Source organism: Varroa destructor, unplaced genomic scaffold (assembly GCF_002443255.2).
Source record: "Varroa destructor unplaced genomic scaffold, Vdes_3.0 BEIS01000005.1, whole genome shotgun sequence".
NCBI lineage: Eukaryota > Metazoa > Arthropoda > Arachnida > Mesostigmata > Varroidae > Varroa > Varroa destructor.
In genome coordinates, this window is record NW_019211458.1 from 22,874,516 (window position 1) to 22,901,740 (window position 27,225).

Sequence of the window (27,225 nt, forward strand, 5' to 3'; positions counted from 1 at the left end):
GCAATTGGATCTAATGCAGTGGTGAACGGGATTGTACTAACCCACGCATCAAAAAAATACGAAGCCAAAAATCATCAGGACTGTTAGAGCTGCATTCTATAACTAGTAATTGGAAAACTCGGAAGAACTGCAATTTTTTTTTGGGTTTTTTTCTGCGAAGGATCCCATGCCAAATTGCCAAGTAACAAATGTAGGAATTAAAAGTTATGTTTGTTATTTATATATGTGTACAAGTATGCGATCTTAGATGATATCCTGAAACGGAGTGTTTGACAGTCAGCTTGATAGAGCGAAGGCCAATTTTTGCTAGCTACTCTATGAGCTCACAGCGCATGGAAAATGCACTCGCTCATTATTTACTCGCAAACTTCTCGCTCCTAACCCATTTTATACTTACTTCCCTCTCCTTTTTATTCGGTTTAGTGTTATAAGAGGTAGCGCGAGGTATCTGTTGTTTATATGAACGACAATACTGTCTGCATATAGACGCTCAGGGGCAGATATGCTCCATCATGCTGCAGCGGATGAATATAATGATCTCCAGGAATGGCGCGCTGGGGGGTACCATTTGCCGGTTGAGGCGATCTTCTGCGAGCAAGCAAGTGACCTTTACTCCACGAAACTAGTAAACTTTACGAGGTACTCTGCCTTATTCATTTGTTTTGCTTCCGCGCGCACAAACTGATGATGATAGTATGATGAACAAAAAACGACCAAGCGATTCGTAAAGCTCTGTGTGCTTTGCTTATTTAGCTCAACGTGGGCTGCAATGTCCGTGGTGATTGGAGGTTATGACACACAATCTCTATTTGTTTCGATCTGCGCTAAATGGATAACCCTTTCTATCACCTGCACGCACGCCCCCACAAAGAAGACATTTCCATTTTGTACTGGCCTTTCGGTTGCCAGTGTGCTATCCTGTGTACACAGTCATTGTGCAGCACGACGATTGTGAAGCGACGAAAGTTCTGTGTTAGCGCTTGTTAACTCTTTTCAATTTCAAGGCTTCTTTTTGACTAGCCTGTGGTGCGTTTCGGAGTGTATATAAGATCAAAAAGATGCTGTTAACCGTCGTTTTTCGGCAAATTTCAACATCCTGCGCCCGCTGACGTATTGTTGGCTCGGCGTTTCGATCTCTGTGCTAGATGGTCATGTCATAGATCATAAAACATGTTCGGCGAAAGGACCTGCGCTAGCAAAAGGTGAAGGCAGGAAACCAGCAAGTAGAAGGGAACAAATGTTAATCACTGCTGCTATATCGTCTGAGAGATGCAACGTAAAAGAGAGGAGCTAACGCATTGCATCGTTGCCTGTGACGATGGAATGCCGTAGCAAAAGCGGCCGCACTGGTAACAGCACTAGAAACATTCACTATGTACGCGACAAATCCTATTTAATCGCGGGCACTATAAGCAGTAAATGGGGCCGGACGTCTGCCCGAAAAACTCGCTCTCATCCTAATGCTACCTTACGAAACCATTCCTGCCGCTGCGAACGTTGCATCGACTCGAGCGGTCGTTTTGGTAGTAGACAGGCCTTCACAGTATGTTTTTATGCATGTGCAAATAACACCAGGCGTGGGAGTAAATGCCTTTGCGCCTATGTACCATCTTCAACGGGCCTATTAGTAAAAGCATTATGATACTGCTATTTTTCTTTTAGTACTCCGTAGTGGTAGTTTGAGCTACTAGGCATCGAGGAAGCCTCGTAGTGCTCTTGCCCTCGTCGGCTTGAGAACACATTCAGCAGCAGGATTGATATCGCCAGTATCGTCGGCTTGAACAGCATAGCATAGCAGTAGCAGCAGCGGCGTTACCTCTCGTCGACCAATAACAGTAAATTATTCATAACGTACAGGACCTTTCACTCTTCGATCTCCCTTGTACAACGGCAGCAGTAGTCAGTTCAATTTTAGTTCCCCTGCGAATACCTGCGAACATGGACATGAACCTGGAACACCTGAACATCCTGCCTATCCTATCATTCAGAAATAGGGGGGCATGGGGAGGGCAAGAGCTCGAGCCGAAAGACAACCACCGATAGTGATTGAACGGGATCATGTTTGCTTACTCTTCTATTCACTCTCACATATTTTCTCTCTTTTCTAAGAATAGCAGTCACCAAACTCTGTTGGAGAGTTTGTACGAAAATGGCTGCACGGAGGACCACGATAAACAGACTTTAATCTTACTTCGATGCTTTGACTATCCTCACTGCCTTCATCACAACGTGGGTAAGTATCCTTAACTGCTACTGGGCTAGCAAGCTCTAAAGGACTATCCACCAATTGGGTGGGCGATTAGCCTGCCGTGTAGCAATACATGGCTCCTGCTGCTACTCTCGGCTTCTGTGGCACGTGTGCCCCTAAGGGCAAAACTTTATAATTGTTTCAACAATACCTTAATATATTGTGCGTCCTTGCTTCCTCTGCTCGCAGGATTCACAAATCGGAGGAACATAGGGTATCGGAGGAATATGAGACAGGAAGAAGCTAGAAAAAGAAAAGCTGTGGACCTCGGATCACCACCGGCGCCCCGCCTAGGGTGTTGTTGGCAACAACAGGGGTGTAGCGGTATCTGAACCATCTGCTGGGATTTCGATAGTGTATGCACTTACTCTAAGTTTGAAGGCAATAGACTTAAGAAGACGGTGACGATGAAGAAGGAAAAGAATAAGCGTTCTTTTAACAAAAAGGGAGAGAAGGGGGTAACTCGAAAGAGAGAGGGAGAGAGAGTCTGTATTTTTGTTGTGCGTTTAGTTTTCATCCTTAGGCCTGTTTCGTGCGAAGCGTTCATGTGCGAGAAATGGGCTGTCAACACCTATTCTGGCAAATCCGCTATCTCTTGAGCGCGCAAGACGCTATCCACTAATATTTAGGCGCACATATATGTAGTTTTATGGTTGTAGGTTATCCAGCAGTGCGATTTATCCTGACATCTTTTTTTTGCTGCTATCCTTCTACTTCTCGAGCACTGATGCTAATACTGTTGTGTACCATGTAAGTACATGCGCTTGTCTGACGTAGGGCTACGTGTGCAGGGTAGTGTTTGACCAGTCATGTGGACGTGGCGCTTGTTTAAACATAGCCTCCTGCCCTCGCCAGTCATTGCTGGTCAAACCTCCGTCACAGGACGTCTCGAAAGTATGATAGATGGTAGCTTGGTTGTTACCGATGTGCCGTCTTCTAGGTTACAATAAGGGGTAAAAGGGCAAGCGAGTGCAGTGGGCGCTTATGGAGAAGAAGAATATTTGCGAACATCAAATGACGCAGCAAAACAGGAGCAAACGTGCTGCAGGGTAGCTTGCTCTAATATCATTGTGGTTGTTGTGCCATGTAGTCAATACTACTTTTGGCGGTGCTGTCCAGACATTGGCTGCCACCGACATTACTGGCGTTTTACGCTGGTTGAACTCAACGAGACCCCCATTATGTATCACAACAACAAAGCATAGCCGGATCATCATCACTCTCATTACTACTACTGCACATAGACTTACATACACGCAACTGCACATATACATGTAATTCAAATAATGACAGGTACTGTAGTTTTCGTACAGCTATGTTGTTTTATGTTGTAAAGAAGTGTACCAAGATACCGCATATATATATATATATATATATATATATATATAATAGCTAACACACGTGATTGAGCCCCTACGTGGTACCCTACTATTAGAGAGAACGTCCGTTTTCTATTTATCTATATGATAGTACTAAATAGTACAAGGCGCGGTTCATCCTTTAGGGTTAACTCCTTCGTTAAATCTATGCCCTCGTGTCCTTCGCATTTTCGAGAGCGTTGCGTGTACTCTGTTCTCACGCATTTTATTTGAAGGGGAAAAAGGGACGTAGCGCGCCTAGGGCGCGGTTCTATGTTAGGTTGCTGCAGGTCGTCGGCTGTGATGACTCGACACGATTATATGCGGAGTCACGGGCAGATTAGGTAGACCTAACTTAGCTTTTTGTGAAGTGTACCTAGGTGTATAGAGTCTCTGAAAATGAAGAAGAGAATCACGAAAAGGCTTCGTATAAGGTGTTAAATGGTAAGCCGCGATTGCCGCAGCAACCTGCCCTTTGCCCTTTGGTTACTGATTGTTCAATTGAAGACGAGCACGAAAATAAACGATTCCCTTCTGTTGGCTCTAACTAATGATGATAGAAAATGATGATATGAAGGCGCCGTACAAATATGATGCACAGTATAACTACAGCAAACCGGCCGCAACGGTAAAATCCAACGTAAGAGAAGGTGCCCGAAATTAGTTACGAGAAATATTAGCCTTAGTCTCGCGCCCTCTTCAAGAATTCCTCTTGATATATTTTCTTGTCATTCATATCAGAACCGTTATCATTATTTTTAAGCGCATATGTTTTCTCTAAGTGTCAAATGAAAACCGTTGCAGGTGAGCTCGGTCTGTTGCAATACGTTTATGTCGTGATAATGTCGGGGTTGATATTCCAAGTAGCGTTCGACAGGTAGCATGCATATCGATTCAGGGTTTCTTTCAAAATTATAGTATTGTACCACGCGTAGACCCAGGCCTAATATAAGAAACCGCGATCAAGTGCTATATGGCACGTTTAGTGTTAAGTGTTTCAGTTTAAGCGCTTGTCACTTGCAATAACTAGTTTGTGACAAAGCGTTTGGACATCTTATCCTTTCCTCCTAGACAAGGGCAAGATCGAATCGATTAAATAGTCGTACATTTCATTATTGAAGTTTTGCCTAAAAGTACAAATTGTTAGTCGGTAGGAAGCACGAAAATATTTACAGGTTGTACGTAGTGTTCCGCCGGATCAGTCACAAGTTCACAGCATCTATTAAAGCTGCCAACACCTCAGGTGTCTGAGAGCTCAACTTGGAACGGTTTTACTTTAGGTGTTTTTTGAGATTCGCCTTCCTGAGTTTGCAACAAACATAGTAATCTGATCTTAGCGAACTTAACATTTCATTATTAATTTTAAATTGTTTTTCTGCCAACTACATTCTAACAGAAACAAACGAAAAAGAAAAACTACAGCCGAAAAAAAGATGAATTGTATGTGTAGTCCTTTCAAACATTTCAAGCTCTACGCCTGTTACTCTGCAGTCTATTTCAACAAATACATACACAACAAATATATAACAATGCACATTAGTATGATTTTCTGTCTCGTTTACACTAGATCAGTAAACGGCGCGTATTCTTAGAGAGAAAGAGTAAGATTTAGGGATGGATTATATGAAACGGACTAATCTACAAATCCAAAAGTAAAAATCCTATTGTAAGTTGATCACCCAGATCACTTTCCCTCGAAACGTCTGAAAATATTCATATATACCGATGATATTTTTCTCGCACGTGCTTTTCCGTTTTCGTTAGATCCATTACCGCTGCCCGTCAGATACGCTTTTTCGTAAGCCGTTATCTTCTGCATTAGTACATTTATCATTTCACTCACACTACTTATCTAGCGCAATCCGCATCTTTTTCGCATTTATGTACTTCTGACTTGTATATGGCTGTTGTCACTGGGTGACAAAATTCGATTTCACAAAACTACCCCAGTATTATCACAAAATTACTTCCCTACAATAGATTTTGCCGGAAAGTTATCGTGCTTTGCGCCGCTCGATACCCCACTCTCTTCGCCTTTCTCTCCTTAGCTTCTGTACGCACACCCTCAACTATCTCATCTTCATCAATGCAGTATGAGCTACTGTCCTGACTTTTGCATTGAATATATAGAGGTCGGTTGTTCTTGGGCGTTCGCGGGCCTGATAAGCACGATTCATTGGTGGCCTTTGGAAGATGCACTCGCTTGGCAGGGTGAAGTAGTTGAAGAAAGTTGTGTTGTTATGGGTAGTGCAATGTAGAACGCATCGGTATTGGAAAGCGGTTCGTCGGCCCAGCGTGTTTGCCAGTGGAGAATCGAGCAATTCTAAAGGAAGCGAGCAAGAGGTCGGATGAGCAGCTGACATTAGTTTGAAACGCACCGGATTCGTAGATATATGGGAAATGTTTTGGAAGAGAGGAGTTGCGTTTTTCAAAAAGTAATAGTAGCAGGCGCTTCTGCCACTGGTGCTTCTGCTGGAGTTCCCATTTCTTCCTTCCTTTTTTTAAATCAATAGCAACGGCCTGTGACTTTTCGAAAGAAAACACGTAGTAAAGGGTAGCGATCGTGAAACGGGGAAAGACAGGGAACGAATGAAAGACATAGCGGAGTAAATAAATGCGCGGAGAGATCGACAGCACGAGCGAGAAAAAGGTATGAAAGGGTCTATAAGGATCAGGCCAATCGGTCGACGGGCGGGAAGAACCCAGTGTCGTTCGGTAATGTCGAAAGGCGTGTGCGTTGCAATCGAAGATCGCAGGGCGCAAAGTTAAAGTGAAGCAAAAGTGACAGCGAGACGAATGAGCGACAAGAAGAACTCCCGTCGCTAACAGCCACAGTCCATCTCCCGTCGGTCGCTGTAATGAACAGAACACAGTGTATGGAGCACGCACGTAACTCTTCATGATAATGATCTCGTTTTTTCGACATTTGGCTTCTGCTCTCATGTGATTGCTTAGGACGAGCCAAAATGGCTGAAGGTTGAACCTCAACCACCCAAATTTTCGTACCATTTATTCGAGCCGCTACTGAAACACTCAGATGCGGGATCTAACAGTGTACGGTAAGAAACAGCACCCACGTCAGCTATTGAATTTGCAGCAACATGTACGAAGTGTGACAGAATCACATGTCCCTTGGAGCTTAGTTTCCACGACAAAGGGATAAACAGAATCATACAACGACTACCCGTCTGTTCAGTTCAAGCAAACTTAGCTGCACGGATTAATGGTGATAAATTGCAAGGATGAGCATATACTCACACTACAACTGTTTTCGTTGGCTTTTGCCTAGAAAATCATAGTTGGAATAGTTGAGTAAGCAATGGATAGTTCTTTGGAAATATTCTGGAAAATGAAATTAACATATGACTGAAATGACTCCTTGAAGTAAAGTGCAACTTCAGAGAGAAGCTTCTAATGTAAATTATTTCATCTCATCTAAAAACAATTAGAAAAATAATTCACTAATTTTCCCAAGCAATGTAGTTTCTGTATCTCAAATACTTACCAAAGGCCAAATTGGCTTCATTATAAAGAGGCAATTGGGGAAGTTATCTATGTTGTGTCCATATTTTCGACTAGGATATTTGGCCTGTTACGGCACCTTCTACCTTTAAACCTATAACAGGTTCATCCGTGTTCGTCTCAAGCATCCATCGCTCTGAAGTATAAAGACGAAAGTTCCACTTTCATCTAAACCTTACCTTTATTCTGGACCTCATTGTCCTTGAACCCTTCTCCTTTTCTGCGTCGGCCGTCACTCTTCTTTTTGAGGCGTGATCCTTGAAGAAATTTCTGCAACTTTTCCGTGTCACTACTTTGATTTTTCCTCTTCTTCATCCTTCGATCTTCTCTCTGCCGTCCCCATATTGTCTTGTCGTTTTTGCCCGCTTCCAACTGCTCACACTCCATAAGCTCTTTCACTTACACACTTATTCGGACTGACTCGATCTTCGTCTCGCGCACTCCAACCCTGCACATCCTCTTAGTATAATGAGAATAATGTCCTCACCGGTTTCGGTTTCGGCCGCTTTCTCTCGTCTACCGGTTAGGTCATCTTCATGGGCCATCCCTATTCTAGCCTTTACGGCAGTGGCTAACAAAAAGGAATTCTCTGCGAGTTGAGGTTGCTGTAACGGTACCCGTTCGTTTTAAACGTCCGCGGTAGGTTTAGGACATGCTGCTGGCAAAACCGGCTGGAAACCCTGCCACCATCAACGGCAGCCGCACATCAAATCGATTCCCAATTTCGCTCCGTTCAATATCGAAGGTCTTGTGTTCCATCCTGACGACGTAGCATCTAGTGTTCATCTGTCTCTAGGCGACCTACCCAAACCTGTACCGTTCTTGGTCTTTCTGTTTTGCCCAATGGCAGCTGATATCCTTTCGGTATCTTAACGGCAGATGGACGAATTTGGCTGAGCTGAGCTGGACGGGGATGACACTTCTGCAGTGGTGAAAGGCCACTTCTGCCATCAAATAGACTGGCGGCCCTTCTGTTCTAATGTGAGCGTTGGTTTGTCAATGAAGCAGGCGACCTATCAGCTTCTAGTTGGCCGCTCAGTATAACCCACTGTTCGATCTCATCCATGGTTAGGAAATACTGACGCGTTTCTTGCTAGCTTTCTTGTCATTTTCTGTTTCGTTCGCTTGTTCCGTCACGTGTTTCCGTCCTAGAAAACTATTGCTACGATCAGTAGGAACGCTGTATCGATCTGTTTATCCATGTCGTTTTTGCATCTTCTCCTGGTCCTTTCACGGTGGGTTGGATCAGTAGCCGCGCTAGCCTCGTAGTGCAGTCGCAGCGTGTATCTTCATTGAGGTGGTATAAGTTTATAAGTAAGGTGGTAAACTATACTTGTCTGAGGGAATCCCTAACTGCAATATTAAGCGTAGAGCACGAAAAAACCTTCTTTTAACCACATTAACCATAGCATTTAAATTAAATTTTGGGAGAACGCAGGAATATGATAGTTCATTTAAGTCGACAAAAATCTATTCTTGTAGAGATCAAAATCCAGCCAGTGGATTTGTGCTGGCGTGTAACAAAGTTATAGCGCTACATATGAGGGCGATTTGTTTTTATAGTAATTCAAAATCCAGATATAAGACGTTATGTTGAATAGATGCATTACAGGTTGTAAAGCTAAAACAAACCTGGCACAACTCTCGATTACATGCTGCATAATCTACTCTCTTGAGTAAAGTTATTCCTGTATTGTAGTGTATACATTGATATTTCTGATGGCGGTATAAGCATAGGTAATTCTTTTCAACTACAAGAAATTTTACTTTTGATGGATGTTTACGTTGTTTCAGTGTATAACATATGCAGCCGGTACTTGGCTGGAAATCGATTCTTCAAAAGGTAGAGGCTGGAAGGGAAACCTCATAAAGATGTTCACAGAGTCGACAATGTTTTTTTCCAACCTTCTGTATCGATTCTGTTTGCCCCCATTCTATCCCTCTCTCGCTCTCCTTTCCTGTATTGTCATGGTAGTGTGTAGTGTTTCTCATTTTATGAAGAAGTAGCGGTATACTAAAGGGCCACTAGTACTGCTTCGTGGAAATTGCGCTGAAATGAAGAAGAGACCGGACCATACTCTGAAGAATAAAGCAACACTCTGTACGTATAGACCGAACAAGACCGGCGAACCCCTTACTTCAAAATAATTAAATTCATCGGAGCATACAATCCAGTCCGTCCTTTTTCCACTCTTTGCACATGATCTCTCCTCGTGTAAGTCGTTACGTGGTAAGAGATTCTCTTATATTTGATGCAGTGTGCAAGAAGCCTTTTCTCTGGGTCCTGCTAGAGTAACACTCAACGCAAGCACGTTGTTTTTTCATTGGCCGCCCTGCAGATCGTTCGTCTTTCCTTTGGCCAGATTACGGTAATTCGCAGCAGTGCCAGTCTAATACATTCCGTTCGTCTTTTGTGGGCAAGTAGTCTGGTGTCCTGCTTCGGTATCACACCTACTGGCACTCGACCCCCACTCCGCTCATCGTCACTAAATCAGCCACTGTACTCACGATTTCAAAGGGCTAGTTGTACAGTAAGGCACACTGTCTGATCAGGCTAGAATAAAGTAGCCTAAATTAGGCAATACAACCTGCGCTTCTCCTCCTCTGGCAGAAAAATGCAGGTGCTTGTAACGATGTGAGAACTCGAATTGTACAGCCAGCGGCTGTGTGAGCATTTACGGAGTCGTAAGCATTCAATGAGCCGAAAGTACTAGTTGCTAAAGCAAGTGCTGGCATTCGAAATAATGCCGGACTTCAACGAAGTAGTTGCTGACTACATTATGGAAAATAAATTTAAAATAAAGTACAATATTTTTTTAACGGAATTGTATCACTTGAGGTTGTACGTAACACGTGTATCAAGTATATTTGGTCAAAGAAACCTCTACGTTTCTTATCTACTTCATATGCCCCTCACATATAACAGCCTCGTTTGAGTTTTAGTCGCAAGTGGCAACTGACAAGTGTACGCTTCTCCATGCCTGTTCCTGTCTGTTGAATATAGGTTTACAAAATGTGAAACATACATTCGTGTATCATAAATGTTGGATATGATGTATGCGCAAGACAAAAGGCGTCCAAACTGCTATAACAGTTGCAATAATGATAATATCTTACTTGTTCTCGCTGTTCTAATAACATCACAATCAGTCTCTTAACGATCGTGAAGTAGTACGGATTTAGTATTGCACCCAAATCGGGTTTAAAATAAAAGTTAGCATGGTAGTGGTTTGTGAGGCTGGACACAGTTGGTGACCCCACGCGTTGTGGGGGGGATGGCTGCGTTTGCTAGCTGCAGCAACGGCCTCTGTGTCGCTTATCTCAAGCAGCAACAGCGAACACGTATTCCTGCTCATTTCGCGTGTCCTTCTGAAAAACAAGAAACCTGCTAACAGGCTTCGGGCAGACTTGCAGAGGAGATAAAGAGCGAATGAAGGCGCAGGGCGCGGAAAAGCACTAGTAACCAATGTGTCTATGCATTAGACAGCTTCTTCAACAAGTACAATGCGCATGCAGTAAATAAACGTACAACTAAGATAGGGGCATCACGAGACCAAAGGAGATATCCGAACACAGTACGGATGAAAGGAATGGTTAGAACATAGCTAATCTGATAATAAGGTGCTGCTTAGTCTTTATGAGCGCGATTCACATAAATACGTCGAGATATGGTCTTTACCACAAATATTAGTAAATTATTAGGTACACAGCGCATCACATTAGCAACCGATGTAAATACTCTGTTCATCTACGGTCGTGTAAGCTAGACGGAGGTACAACATGGTATTGCACAGACGATACACATACACATGTAACCGCCATGTCCATGACTAAGGCCTTGAATGCCTCCTTGAAGCCGGGAACCGCGAAAAGAAGCCAACCGAGTCTAAGGACGCCTTTCCCTTCCATATGCTAACGCCTTTAACTAAGCGAACAAGAAACGAAGTGCTATCCGGCTATCATGAGGCCACCATATCTGCACTTAATAGCCTGTTGCTGCTCTTTATAAGAGCGTGTATATGTTATTCATACTGCTGTTTCTGGCATAACCGTGGCTGTTCTACATCTTTTACTCGGCGTGTCTGTCTTCGGTGCCGCGCCCAGCGTCAACCAGTCCTTCTCCTTTATATGAAGATAGCTAGCGGATTGTCGGTCGGATCGCTTTGTACGTTGTGCTCAAGAATATAGGGGAAACACGACGGGCCATTCTTTAAGGGCTAAAGCAGAAGAATCACGTCGACCTACCGAGCGGCCTAGTACCCGTCCGTGAACGATCCAACCAACCGTTGTTCTTCTCGTTTGCGCATTCACCTCTTCTTTTTTTCCTTCGATGTTGTCGTCATCGGTGTCGTTGACGACTTCATGCCATTTTGCCTGCTCCTTCGCTTGACTTGCGCGCGCCGCCGCCACAGTGAGCCCCTATTCCGGCCGCCGCTCTCTGATAAGCAAACTTAAGCAGAGGCAGAAACTGCTGGCAAGAGTCTCGCTACGTGCTAAGCTGAGAGCTAACAAGGGGCGAAGAGTCGGGAAAGAACTGAAGGTAGAAGCTTCCCACTCGGGCCTCTTTCTCTGTTCCTCTTGCATAGTTCTTTTCTCTTATACAAAGAGCTGCCGTTGCCTATAGCTCCAACTAGAAGAAGGAAGGCGGTGAATAGGCTGTATCGAGGGCGTAGGGCTAGGGTTGTATTTCGTTCCACCACGCCTTCAAGGGCCGCCTGTTCCATATATTTCACTACCAGAAGCATCTTCAACAGCAAGCCCGACTGTACCGTTTCACAGAAACCGTAGTGATGCCAGCAGTACGGAACGAACCGGAGGCGTAGAACCCATACGGGAGTAAAAAAGTTGGATGTAGCAGAATGAGCAAGGTCCCTTGGATGAGAATGAACGAGAAGGGAGCCCTGCTCCAAATTTGATGATCTGTCTGCACGTCGCCGCCGTTTGCTACCGCCTGCTGTTGTTTCCGCTACCGTACACCTCCGAGCGGCGCTGGTAGCAGCAGTAGTGGAGACAGACGCCGCAGAAGCGCCGATGGTACAGCTTAGTTGTTAGAACGAGCGCGCCACAGCTGCTTTCACACTCGTTCGGTCTTAACAGAGGACGCGCGGCAATGGTGTGCCAGTAGTGACGGCTATGTGGGTTGGCTATGAGTGGTATAGGTACTCCATATAGCCATTACTGGATGGCAGTTCTTGCAAGAAAAGTGCACAGGGATCTAACGTGGTAGCGACGGCAAAAGCGGTGACGGCAACAGCCGAAAAAAGATCATATCAGAGGAGCGGGGGTATTGGAAAACAGGCCCCGCGTATGCGTGCATGGTTTGGAGGATGCGTGCGGCCTGTTGTCTGATGAGGTGATAAGGTGCAACGAATATGCGGAGCGGCTAAATTTTCCCAGCCGTTCAGATATAGGTATGCAACCTTTTATGTACAACTATAGTAACAACAACTCTGTTATTGGGCAGTAACTTGTTCATTTTGCAGTTTGATAGCAGATTTTCAAACTGAAATAATCGCCGTTCCTTACCGTGGCTTTCTTCATATTGGGACCAACTACAGTAATTTGATTGAATCAAGCGCTTATAGCATAGGCAGGAATGTTTTCCTCACTGCCCCTAGTCCTACAGAAAATAAAATTGTTTTGTTGGTAATAATATACATTCATATCCGAAATATGTTCATATTTTGTCCATTGCTATGTATATTTTTTTCCCATATGGATTCCTATCGAATATTATGTATAGATGCCTCAGAATGCTAGTGGTCGATACCTAAGAGCTTCATTACAACTATTCCATTATTCCAAACGATTTCCTATTACCATTGTCGGTAACTTAGTAAAACTTAGTAAAAGAGTTATTATTATTATTATTCTTGTATGCCAATGTTCCTCCTGTAATTTTATTATACGTATTTATTGACCGTCCGATTCTACTGGTTCTGCTTTTCATTGCTGTTGCTTGGAAACCATTTTCCAAAGGCCGGATTGCGAGACACTACACAGATAGAATGTACGCATAGATTTATCGTCTGACAGTAGCGGTTGCTTATAACGGCTTGGGATTTGTTCATAGGAATAAGGACGAAAGATGGCCTGCTCAAGGTCACATATCAGTGAACGTGGGTGGCAAGATCGCGCACTCAACCACATCGTTTTAAAAAGGAGAAAGCATATCATAGCGCGTGGATACAAATGCATACGTGATGTGTATGTATAAGGAAGACCTTCTCGCATTATCGTCCATATATGTTATGCAAATGATCTATAGTAGTTACATATGGTTTGTACGCGAATATATTCCCGAGAAGTTACCCCCAGAAACCTTGCTTTTTTTCACACGTAAACAGTGGTACGAATGTATATATACGCCCTATAAATACTTCCTCCAATATGTTCCATCAGTTTATTATGAATAAAATCATATTAATATGCGATTTTGCTCGTTTGCACTACAGGAAGCTTATTCATCGCATTGCTCTTTACGGTTCTTCGGCCCAGTTGATCCAAGAGCAAAAAACTCGACATCTCACACGTCAAGTCTCCTATGCTCATTACTTTTCCTGCGTCTGTTAAAAGAAGTTACCAATTCACCCAAGGCATGTCCAGGTAGCAGTCAGAGAGTCACCGTTATTTCTTCACCACGTTATATACTAGGTACTGCAATGCCTTAATTTTCTAAACAGTGTACTGTAATACGCCCACGCCTCGCACATCTGAAAACTATCAACGCCTATCAAAAAAAAAACGTCTATTCTTTGACATCAATGCATGGATGTTGTATGTAGAACACGACACGCATGTTAACCGCGTCCACTCAGCCCATCGCTCAAACGGGTTCAAAAGCTGATCAAGATGCGTTCCACATAGTGCATCGTGTGTAACTTTGAATCTTAAAACCTTTTTCTGTTGATCGTGCTTCGTGATAGAACTGCCATATAAGTTCCGCTGTTACAAGCATTTACATGTATACCATTTGCTATTATTAATGGCTTGCGAACTTATGCTGATCCGCTGAAATTCCACTAGGCTATCATCCTGCCGTAGGTACAATGATGCCTTAGGACACAAGGGACAAAATCCGAGTTTATTAGGGATTTCACCTTTGCAGAGGTGAACTCGATCGTTCGTTCCTGGTCCATTTGCAAATATTCAAAGAGGATGGGCACTCGGGCGGCTTTCTTCGGACGAACTCCCTTCAAGGCGAGTCGGGTTCTTAGCTTACGCTGAGTAACTTCGGATATTGTGTTTAGGCCTCAATGCCAACAAATATAGGGTTCAGTACCCTTTAACAAAGTATTTGACACTCTGAACACTGAATAAGGCAAGCAACACCGTTGGGGCGATATAGATTGGTCTTTGACGGAGTCCAGGCAATGTCAGCAAGTCTTCAATGTCGTGTTTATTGTAGGCCTTTTCGGTCTTTGATTGGTTTGCCTGACGTCGGGAACCTCTCTTTTCGTAAAGCCACTTCCCCGCCAAAGAGGAAGGATATTAAACGATTAAAGGACGTCCAATACTCACCTTATTACTGCTTATATCCACTACTTTTATGCAGGAGTATGCTACCTATCAGACGATTTTTGCAGTTCGAATAATGGCACATAGATAGAAGTTGCAGATGGTGTTTGAGGCAGATTATTGCATCGAAAATTACCAAAACTAAATATGGTCTTCGCAGGGCATGTCTCAAGGTAATAGATAGATACAATGTTTACTATCATCCGCTTGGACGCTCCTAGCACGCTGAGTTACTAGCTAGTGAAGCAAGCCATGCCCTTGATTCTAACACACGTGCGTCACCCATATCCATCGTCACGCCATAGAAGTAACCATAGTAAATTTTACATCCAGAACTGGTAAGAACGCCTGGCGCTGATTTTTACTGCTAGGCTAAAATATCAATTCGTCGCACACGGTAATACTTTGCAGATTGGCGCTGACCACCGCTAACATCCTATATAGCTTGTCTATATCCCTCGTGTTTTGTCCAGGCACAGTGTTTTAAAGTATTTCTTATTTGATTCAAATGTTCAACTTTTGCAACAAATACAGAGAGATTAGGCCTTCTGCCACTACGCATAGATTTTTGGCTGATACTAAAATAGTGAAAGAATAACTTTTTGACCTGCAATCCGCATGAGCATACACAGAGCATAAGCATGTGAAGTAACTGAACACGCAAAGAAAATTAAGCTTTGCGACTGGGGCAGACCAACCTCGGTGACAACGGTTATTTTCATCTTTTAACTTAACAGAAACGGTAGCTTTCATTTATTGTATATATAAAAGAGATGGAACGACGATAACGGCGTGCGAGAAGACAGCGAACGGAGGTGATAAGCTCCGATCAAGTAGGCCTAACGCTTTTGTCCAAACGCTTGTATTTTTTCTGTTCTTTTCTGTTGGGTTACTCTTTAACGAATAACTCTCTTCTCTCGACTTCCGAAAGAATCTCGGTCTACCGTTATTGTTTAGTCTTGGCCGGCGAGATCGGAGCCAGCCGAATCGCCGACAAAATAACAATCTTGGGGCTCATTGCCCACTTTTCTTTGACGATGAGAGAATAGTAGGACTCAAAGTTGGTAGGCAGCCTGGACGAGTTAGCTTATCATCGAACGATGGATGCAAGCCGTTGTCTGAGCTAAAAAGAAGGTGGTGCCTTTGGCCGGAGAATAGTGCTCACTAAGCAAGAATTACTCATCGCTTAGAGGCGTCGATTTGCTATCGTAGCTGCAGGGTGGGTGATGGCTGTGTCGAATCGGCTTTTTGTGTCCCTTCCTAACCGCTCGGTGAACTACCCGGCACTCGCTCCCGTTAGCAAGGAAAGATCTGCTACTATTGCGGGACCCTTTATGGCTACAACCATGACTATTACTATTCCCGTCATTACCACGACTACTTCCCTAACCACCCACTGTAGTTCCGGTCTCTATCGTTGTTGGACTTGATCTTTGTGTCTTTATGACAGTACAGGATAGCACAACGTAGCACAACCACAGCCACGTCGGCGCTTCTTCTCTCGCCTTTCGTTCCTATTAGCCTTCGCAAGTAGGGAACAGGCGAATAGGGCATTCCGTCCGATCGGCTGGCTGATTGTCAGATCACTGGTTAGTAAGATGTAACATGAAAGTAGCGGCCTCGTTGTCCGCCACAAAAGAGCTACAAAGCTTTTATATTGTGCGTGTCGCCTCTATTCGCCTGTTTAACTGTCTATGTGCTTCAGCAGCTCCTTGCAGGCCAGCCAGCTAGCTTCCGATTCCGGACCTTCGCTCCAACAAGCTTTAGTTGTACTTTTACGAAGCGTGAGAGCCCCAGATCTCGCTAGTGGTATCCAGCAATCGCAAGTCTGCTACTCTGCAGTCAACACCACTACCGCTGTGTTGTTATTGCTGCATTGGCCCCGAACGGCATGTCACTTTCGGAAAAGGTTTTCCCGCGCAGTGGCTTGCTTCTGTCTGCCATATCTGAGGATGACAGGCGGCGCGGAGGTCATGATTGCAGAAGGGAACACAGAGAAGACAGCGTGACTACTGAGGTTTCACTCACTGGTTTTCGCCAGGATAAAAGCGAAAAAGAAACAGAGTAAAGCAAGAAAATGAAGGGAGCGACGCCGTCTAATCCATACCAACCCATGCGACCTCTTGCCGAGAAGACTCAGCGACTAGGAGAACTATATGCTGACCGCACTAATGGAAACGCCAATATTTCGAGCAGTTGTCGTCGAAATGGCAGCAAGATTAGCGGTGAAGTAGCAAAAGTATGGTAGAACAGCCTTTGTCGCCAATCTTTATCGCCACGCTACCCGCTTCAGTGGCAGCGGCGACTGCTCTTATTGGCTGCGAAGCCGAGAATGGAAGCCATTTCTTGGAAGCTCGGACATCATCTTGACTGTACTAAACATTGTCATCTGCATTGTCGACTGAGGTCAACCATGGACATCCTTGTTTGCTAGATACCACTGCCGCTGACAATGTCAAGTTAAGAAGACTACCGGTTACGGCTTTGGCTTGTAGGCCTAGAGCTTTATAGTTCGCCAACCCTTTCTTGGAGAGGAATCCGGTTGTTCAAAGGCTGTTATTACTAGAAGAAACAAGTTCCTGACTAGGCAAAGTGGCGCTGAACTGAGCGAGCCATTGCCACTATAGGGCAATACAGAGTTCTTCCTTCTACTGCTGCCCCTGTTTCTTATGCTGATTTCGGTAACAAGAACAATAGCTCTGTGATTCGCCGGTGAACTTAATGTTCTTGTCCCTAGTGGTCAGCCATTTCTTACAGCCGCCTTTCGTCGATCGCTGGTGGGGCAGCAGCGCCTTCTTGTGTTGGGCCGTTTCTTCTTCGCGTTATCTAATGAATGGCCAGCTTCCGCTTCACTAGGCCCCCTAGCCTGTTAGCTGCCCGTTGAACGCTACCTGATCCGCCAAGTTGCTGCAACTCGGTCAGCTTATTACTGTGAAAGCAGCCAGCCTACACAAGTCGAAAACGCCGCGTCAGGTTATTAAAAGATATGACGCACAATACTATAGGTCATTTTGGTTCCGAACACTTGGCATCGATACAAAATGTGACGCAGCAGAAGATACTTTTTTTTACGACTACTTCGATTACTCGCATAAAGAATAACCAATAACCGAATATAATTTCAATACAGTAAATATCTTTATAATATCGATGAGGGCGTTTTACATACAGACGAGTGTATATTACCTTTGCTACTATAATTGATAACGACGATTGCGTAGTGGGAGCAGTGACTCAAGCTGAAACACACTTACAGCAGCAGAAGCAGACGCAGGACGGCCAACACAATGTTATGAAACTATCAGAGAGCGGAACGGCGAACGCTTAGAAAAAGTCCGAATCTGGACGCAGTCGTGTCTACATTGCAACTCAGCTGCTTCGTATTCCAGGAGCCAGCCAGTGTTTCTTTTTATCTTCCGTCGCTCCTGGAAGCCCTAAAAAAAGACAGATAGAAGAACCGCGACCACAGCGGAACAGCGCAGGGCTGTAATGACTGTGTTCACCCAGCTTGAAGTTTCGTTCTTTAAATATGGTTCAACGAAGGACATAAGTGCTGATCCATAACCCGTCGTTCGAAGTCTTTTTTAGGGTAACTGGAAGAGCTCAGTTCTGGCTGGTGAGCCGCTACTGGATGCAGCCATTCTCGCGCATCTGTCCCAGTTTAGACTGCGCATACGCCTTTCGCGACAAAATTCGACCAGGGACAAAAACGGACCGATGAACATGACGAGACCGGAAGCCGGGTGAGGGTCGCAACGAAGTTTGGGGCAGAAAGAGGGCCGAAGAGAAGTCTGCTATCAGACTTCTCGAAAGAAGGTGAAAACAAAAGTTTTCGCAACTCGAGATGACTCGGCAGATCCAACCGAGTCAGCCAAGCCGGTGCTCTAAGCCAAAGTCAAGCCGCTGTCGCTGCTACTCCTGCTGTCACCATTGTCGCTCGCCAGAAAAAGTGTGCCACCATTACCGTGACCCCGTGGCACGGCCATTGTACGTACGGCGCGGTATATCTACACTTCTACATACACACATGGCGTACCATACAGTACGATGCACTGGCTTGCTTTGAAAGGAGAATGGTTTTCACTGGAGCCATTGTCTTTCTCCTTATGTCGACTGGCAATAACAGCGGTCGTGATGACTCGGTCTAGGAATTGCAACTATGGACTGGAACGGTAGCAGTAGCAGCAACAGGGACGCATTGAAGGAAAAGGAGTTGTTCGGTCAGCAGATAATGGCCTCGGGGCTGCTTCTGATATAGTTGCTGAAGGAGAGCAACGGCGTATGATGAGACAAGTATATTATAACGAAAAAGACTATCATAGACGTCCATTCTGTAGGTGCTTACATTTTCTCACAGTGTTCCGATACGGTAACGACGAACTAAAGCTAATATTGACATTAATGGACAAGAAGCGAACGAAGACAGAAAGAAAAGGGAGTCGACGCCAAAGAGAACGGCCGATACTGACAACGAGGGATTACGACTGAAAAACGACCGTTATAGGTTTAGGAGCTAAGAAGTACGAGTAGCTTACTCTGCCTAATAAGGCAGTTCGACCGTAAGCAAATGAAAGGCTACACGTAGACTCGAAGTGTAAGATATGTTTATTTAAAGATTATAAGTGTTGACATTTTCTAGCAAAGAGACTATACCCACGCAATATGGCTGTGCGCTTGATACTAATGGCATAGTCACGCATATTTTTCGGGTTGTATTTATTTCTGATAGAACCATACAGAGACGGAAGCCGTTTTTGTCGGAAGTTTTGGTCCGTACACTCACAACATGATTATTTCTTCAGTGAACTTCTAGATTATTTCGGGAAACTATAATCATACTTAAGGTCACGACAAGGGCAGAATTAGAAAAGGTGCTCCTACGCGCCCAGCGCTATTTTAATTTTCTATTCGGCTCCTACTCATTATTTCGTTCGATCGCACTACCCTTGAACTGAAGGACACTTCAGTTTAACACGAATTCATTCAATCACGAGACAAATAAGAACCCATTACTTTTCTCTAATTACATGTGTATGTACACTGAAGGTGTGCCCCGCTGGTTTTGAACAAAATCGCTGTTGCTAGCAGTCGTGGGTTTTTGTTTCTCTCGAACTTAATGCCGTTCCCGCACCACGCCCATGTCAGCCATATATTTCCATACCGACCAACCTACACAGCTACCGAGTAAACACAGGAAGGCGATAGCTAGCATTGGGGCTGATTGCGATAATGTGACAAATGCCTGTCTAGGCGAACAAAGATCCTCGACGAATGCAGCAGGAATCGCAAAGTAGAAAGAAAAGCATTGTCGCGGTCCCCCGCTTAGCCTCAACCACAACCCACAGCACGACCACGATGCGCGTCATTCGGAATCACGATCGAACAAGAACACTCGCGGCTGTGCTTCGTTTAAACATGTCCGGCGTTGTCAGGGGACAAGGGACAGAAAAAGGAAACACGTAGCAGGCGGATGATCAGGCGAACAAACGGGTATGAACTTGCTGGGGCTATTCAAGCAAGCCACCAATGTCGAGATAGGACTTGTTTGTATCTTTATCCTAAAGGAACTAGGAACTAGAGAACTGTAACAACGTGTACGGTGCCAGCTTCCACTGCTGGGATCATCGTCTCGGCTCGTGTTCGTTGTATACGAGAGCCCAACGGTAGGACAATCGCAAACGCGTCAACTCGTTAAAACCTTTTCGTTTGTTTCCCTAAACGCGTGCACCCTAATCTCGGCACCCTTTTTGTAGAAGAAAAAAGCAATAACGGCAATAGCGCAGACATCTCTAGGTCCACCTCTTTGTTTGTCCATTTCGCGGTTCGTTTAGCAGCTTAACCCAAAACCTATCTCGACTCGATGCCTTGTCTTCCTGAGTTCTGAAAATGGTGAATGGGAAAGCAAATGCCTTATTAAATGGACAATCGAGCATTTTTTACATTCACACGCAGATTTACAAAGAGGATACAGTACACTTGTGCTATTTTCTTTCAAACCATTTGAAGGTGGGTTGCGGGGTATGGGAGGGCAGCTTATTAGTTTTTTGTGCTTAAATTAGGTTCCATAGATGGAAACTATTCTATCCATTCAGGTCGATCAATTGCGTGTTTAAATATGTGCAGATGTGGTATGACCTATGAAAGACTACAGCGCAACGCGCAGCTGTCGGATTCTCTACCATCATCACTATAAAAATAGCAAAGGAACTCTTAATTTTTCATAACCGAGTTAGTATGACTTTACGAATTAGCAAGAACGTCAATGCATCGTATAGTAAGCTTTTAAATATCATAAAGGACCGATATGTTGCATTGCGTTTTTATTAAACAACGCTTGATTTAAGTTTATTTGGTATTCGTCCTTCGTAGACTCAATTGAAACAATGATGTAATGATTTATTTTTACACTAAACCAAAACAGGAGCGAATAGGCCTGACATTATGGATAGCGTAAATGATAGCGCACCTCATATACCAATGCTAGCATTTTTTTTTTTACAGAGATTCGCCTAATATGGCGCAATCCTTATGGGGGCTATAGGTCATTTCGGTATTTGTTTCGTCCTTAGCAGTATGCTCTTGATTGTTCATTGGATTTTTTTCAATGTAATATTAATGCATTGTTCTAGTCCTATATCTTTTTCCTCACTCACTATACTGTTCATGCTATGGCCAACTGTATAGCCGTTACTTATCGTAATCGATGTTTGCAAAAGCACACGGGTGTTTCTTTGTCCTTCACAGTCTTGTGGAGTTTCTGAGAAAGGCGAACGTTCTTCGATTCTATCAGTAATAGTGGCGGGAGTTAGCACATATAAGCGAAGGTACTAGAAACAACGACAGTTATTTCTAGCAACCGAGATAACACTTTAAGCACGTATAATACCAGTCAATTACCATGCAGAGCACAAGATATGAACAAACGTAGAAGTCAGCTTCGTACTGTATCTACGGAAGCGAGGTACGGCGGGCATTCAAAACTGCTGTACCCGCGGTACAATTGTGTATCAGTGTATCTTGTTATGTACTACATATAACTATGTCTAGCTAACGGGATCAATAGGGGAAGCTGTTTGCACTAGCGAAAACACTCAACGCACACTACTGTGTTATACTTGCATGGTAAACGACAATATTAAGGTGTGCGCATGACTGTTTAGATGGATCCCTTTGCAAAAGCTGAATCTGTTGAGCAAAAATAGTATTTTCGAAAAAAAAATTTTATACACATGTACGGTAAGAAACCAACCGTCAAGAGCTTTCTGCAAAACGTCATGAAAAAGAGGATCCGCTGTATGTTGCCATATGCGTTTCTGGAGGTGTCCTTACCAAATAAGAAGCGGTTGACCTGTTCATCGATTTTTGTCTCTTGCGCTTCCTACAAGAACAGCAACGGCAATCACCATCAACGGACTCATCTCTAACTATACATTATGCCATTCGTGTGTCTGCGGTAAACAAAGCTATACGACAGAAAATGTCCGGCCAAACTGCAGTTCACGAGGTTCAATAGAAAGTCGCATCTAGAATGTGATCTATATTATTGAGCTTCCTCAGACCTTAGAATTTTTATTACAATTTGGCGAAGTCGTCACTGAGAAACGATTGCACCTAAACGTCTATTTATAATATATTGTTATCGTTATATATACACGCGAAGGCCTATGCGAATTGGCAAAAGCACGGGCAGTTGCCATGCAAGAAAGCAGGCTCTTCGAATTTATTACTGTCTAGACGACCTATAGGGCACTCGAGCCTTCGTGTGTTTCTCCGCGCCCTGTTCTTTATTCACTTTCAGAAACACGTTTTACTTCTCGCTGCCTTAGCGCAAAGCTTTGTTGTCTGGCACCAGGGGCGCTGCCAACACCTTGCCTCGGACTCAGACATTGCTACCAAGTAGCACAGCATGCAAACTATGACATACAGCTTCTGACGATACAACGAATATGCCTTCGTCTTGTGATGTTCCATGGCCATTTTACCCTGTTTAGTTGACACACAATCCAGCTTTTAACGACTCAAAAAAGCAAAAGTAAGGGGTATGGTACAGTGTTTTATTTGTAGACAAATAGATCGATAAGTTAAACGAAGGAGAGTTGACTAACGCCGGCTGGCTGATCAGCGTCGTGCTAGCTCATTAGTCTTTCTATGCTACAGCCGATATTGTCCCGCCTCCCCCTTGATAGGCAGGCGTTTAGACATTCGATAAACAAATATCAAACACAGTCCTATTATTGGCCTAATCGAGCTTTGTATATTATTTGTTTGTTTGTTTTGATAACTGTCTTGTGTTTCAGTAAGTCCATAAGTAACTAAGGGTGAACTCATCTAACGATGAGTCTCATACTTAGGCACTTACATTTGATGCTCGTTAATAGCACACACAACATGCTTTATAAACAAAGAATGTTTAGTACCTCATAGGCATATTTGCATCGTTATAGTAAGCAATATAAACTGGATTGAACGGCAATTTTCCAAAAGCATCTGCATAAACCTCGGTACTCTGACGTTATTGACTTCATGATGGCCTATAACGTTTACGCATTCGTTGATGTCCGTAAGAAAAACGAAATCTGTCCATCGTTTCAAGATGGGTAGATTCGCAGGAAAACGCCAGAAACCTTTGGCGTTTGGCTCATTTGATTTAATCATAGTAGCTATGCTGTTATCAAAGATGACAATGGCTTTTCCGATAACGTCCTTGCGTGAGTGTAAAAAAAGTAAGTTTCTATGTTCCGATGAACTCCTATGACACGCGCACCGGTGAAAAAGTGTTTACCGCATCAATCTCCTTGCGGCAGATGTTATTCAATAAGCCCGATTCAGGTTAAAGGAGCAACAATGTCCGAAAACATCACGGGTTCTTACAAGAATAACGAGGTGAGCAAAAAATGGTATGGTTCAATCGTATGATTCGATTCGACCTAACGGATATTTTATACCAGTTTATAACTAACGGCGAGGCCTTTTTCTGCAAACAGATAGACATAAGCACAAACCAACTTATCGGCGAACATACACACCTATCTATATATCCACGTGCATATCATACGCCACGTGTCCGATTGGGTAAGAATTAATAGGTGGGCCAAGCTGCCCCTGTCAAGAACCGCGCGGTGGACCTAATATCGGCCGCTTCCTGAGAGTAGACGAACGGAACATTTTACTTCTCTTTATATCAACCTGTGACAGTAATGACCTCTACGTGACTGAGTGTAGGTAAAGGCTGTCAACCAGCCGACCAGACGTGGGCTTCTGCAATAACTACCGCTCCACTCGGCTGATTTTCGGAATTCGACCTCTTCGTAATATAATCTCTTTTGCTCATCCACGTGCGTTCGTCACCCTTATAAGTAAAAAGCTTTTAGGGATTGATCTTGAAGTCGTGCGCTGTTAGCGGCGCTTATCGTATCCATGGCGTCATCATCATGATGAAAGGACATCAGATTTCATAAGAACAGTTAGTTGTACGAACCTGGCTGCGTGATCCGTCTGCTACTGGCTAGATGAGATGGAACACGCGCTATAATATTCAACTACGCATATGGATGCAAGGAAGAGCGATAGTTCTCTTGGATTTCATCTCGTCGACAACACCAGTGGAGCGGTGGGGGTACCCTTGGCCTTCCATTCCCTTGATGAGAACAAACACAATGTTATAAACTATAATGTTACAGCGTTGTTCGGTGGGTGACAGCAGCCTTTCATCTGCGGTACACGGAAAGCATGCCTAGCCATCTAATATTTTCTATTGTAACTATTATATTGTGAATAAGGGATCGTATTGTGCTACTGTTGTGATTCTGTCTTCATCTGCATCGTATATAGGTGCATTCTCATTCAAATTTCAAATCTAATTCTTAAGCTTCCCCACAGTGAAATTTGTATATGTACATAGGACTTGTTGAAATGCTTTCATATGCGTTTCTGAATGAAAAAAATGAATTTCCCGGTAGTGAGTAAAATGATTCAGGAAGTACCACAACTAATTATATAGAGCATGTGCTCAAACCTATATCATAGTCGACACTGCTCGGGTCTATTTATGGTCATTAATTCAATTCAGTAAAATAGACCGAAACTTTGAACGCCCCCGTCAACGCTCCTTACGATGTTTTAGGCTTAATAGCTCCGACGGTCAACGCGTCATTAATAAGGTACGGTTGATTCGGCCAGTACAATTCAAAACGCTAGAAATATACTGCAGTCCTAAGTTCGCTTGCCTTTCTTCAGAGCTCCGATTCTAGTGAAATTGTTCCGTGCATCTCAAATGCCTGGAGCCGTCAAATTTCCGTTGCATTCCGGTGCGTCAGTGCTTGTTACAGACGTTATTTGAATTTGCAAAAGTATCTGTTTGCTTGGAATGAAGTGACATTTTCGTGACGGATAGGTCGGAAACGATAAAACGGAAGAATCGAGGCTAAATTACAAAACTGAAAAAGCGGTTCGACCTAAACCAGCTTTAGCTAGTTATAAATCGTATTCCATAATCACCAATCGATCGTTAACAATAACCCAGTTCGCAGTGAAGAGTTGAACTTACGTGGAAGGCTGTCAGCCGGCTGACAAAAAGTAGCCTTGTTCAAACTTAACCCTTTAAAGAACTACTTTGGTAGCTTATATGCGATACGTCCATTATTCTGATTGATACAAGCGGTGATTATCAGACACCACAAACTTGGGTCTGCGGGTCAAGGTTGAAGTACGATTTTATTGTCCGGCAAGGGCACTTGATCTGTGCAGTCAGATAGGTTATTAGTAGGGCATATGAGCCTAGAACAAGTCCGGTCGTTTACTTCCGTGTCAACCAAATATACATCTCAGCCCTTGAACCTTGCCGCAGTGAACCCAACTATCAGAAAAGTATTATAGGAAAAAGATTGTATGACGCGCGTATCCAGTTATCAGCGTCATCATCGCATCCGAATATAAAGATTGCATTGTAATTTTGTTTAGACGCCCACTTGTTAAATAAATTTTTGCTTAGTTTGCGGTACCTGATTTTATATATATTTATATGTAGAATCAGGTACGCAATTGTGTAGACGGCCAGCTCGGACTGTTAACTGTTTCATTTCTATGCATAAACTGCGTATTATGCTGTACGATTGGATCAATTCAGGTACACTATTTGGGCTAGCGTTGGAGGCTATTCGCCATTCTCGATTACGAGACACAAAATGAATAGCAGTAATTAGTACGAGTGGATCTCAGCGGGGACAGTATCTCGATCGGCAGGATAATACGGACGAACTAAGCATATTTATGCCCTAGATAGCCAACGCTATGTATAAACGTAGACATGTGGTATAATTCACCGATTGTTTCTCCGACGGCCGTAGTTCATCTTATACCTTAGCTAATAAATGCCTGTCCGATAGCTAAGCTACGTGGAAGGTCGCTTGGTCCGGTCGGTAAACGGGATCGGTAGCCTATTAGCTATCCACCATCTGGACTAACCGGCTCAATTATAAATAGTTCCGTAATAATAACAGAAGAAAAAAGCTAGCCCATTTATAATGGTAACTGCTACTGCTATCGTGACCACCGTTTGGGGACCAAACGAGCATATGCCTCGGGCGTACGCGAACGCCACAGAGGTTTTAACGTAATACCTTAAAGCAATTCGGATATAGGCTACAAGCGAGCTAGGTTTATCTTGCCAAAGAAGACCTGACCCGCGTCGCATTCTATCTGGTAGATGAACGAATGAGTTTTTTTTATAGTGGCGTAATAAAATGGTGGTTTTTACAATTTAGACAGGGTGCCGTGAGACGACTCAACCAGTGACAACCGCGACAACGGTGTGGCGGAGTGTAGAACCGTTTTGAATGGCCGCTAAACAAATTTTCTAATTAGAAATCAGCTAATCATCCTAGCAGAAGGGAGACGTCAAGTAGCTATGTGTAGAAATCACGTGCAGTCGTCACAGACCTGAATCACTATGCGAAATGGTAATTTACATAAAATATTAAGTAGCAATACTTCTTCAGCTAAACTTGATTTCAAGAACGGACGTGCGTTATAAGCTTAATAAAAAGAGACTGCTTCTTCGACCGGCAGAGGGGTAACAAATTTTTCAGAGTGGTGCAATGGGTGTCGTTCCAAATTCGATACTCGAAACCTTCTACGCTATCATTCAGCAGTCCGCTTCAAACAAACCATACAAGGACAAATGTCGTTCGAGTTACAATAACACATCGTTGCCGTTATTCTGTCTTCTGTGCATCGCTTCTCTCCCTATGCTCTTCGAAGCGTGAGTTGAGCTAACATTGTTGGTTCTTCCATGGTCGTCCAAATCATACAACTTCGTAGCAATCTCAGCTGCAACGGAAAGCGTAAGTTTAATGTACAGACTGTTCCATTTTCCACGTACGCACCTCGTTATTTATGTGTCATCCGTGTGTCAGTGGCGTAGACTTAGTGGCATAAGTCACTTTTGTCCGAGGAGTCTCGTGTCCTCCTTTCGGCAACAGCCATGGACAGCTGCTTGCTATTTCTGCAGGTTTTCATCGTCTGCTGTTGGACAATAGTAGAAGCTACGAGGATGGAGCTCATGGTTGGAAGCGGGTCGGG

At 43.8% G+C, this 27,225-nt stretch overlaps 1 protein-coding gene and 1 long non-coding RNA gene across 4 annotated transcripts in view; both read left to right on the forward strand.

The window, feature by feature from the left end:
- The window catches only part of LOC111250702 (zwei Ig domain protein zig-8-like), a 318,518-nt gene that overhangs the window by 246,766 nt on the left and 44,527 nt on the right, over window positions 1-27,225 (forward strand). The window contains exon 1 of one of the 3 annotated variants that reach the window (XM_086990891.1): window positions 554-2,233. The exons of the other annotated variants lie outside the window; for them this stretch is intronic. Within the exon in view, the coding sequence (XP_086847017.1) occupies window positions 2,059-2,233 (175 nt within the window). The 5' untranslated portion in view covers window positions 554-2,058. Of the gene's footprint in view, window positions 1-553; window positions 2,234-27,225 lie in introns of those variants that run through there. 3 annotated transcript variants of the gene reach the window in all.
- On the forward strand, window positions 8,327-13,724 carry LOC111250706 (uncharacterized). The gene is made up of 3 exons (XR_002673486.2): window positions 8,327-12,539; window positions 13,202-13,335; window positions 13,584-13,724. It is a non-coding gene; the product is annotated as an uncharacterized LOC111250706 (long non-coding RNA).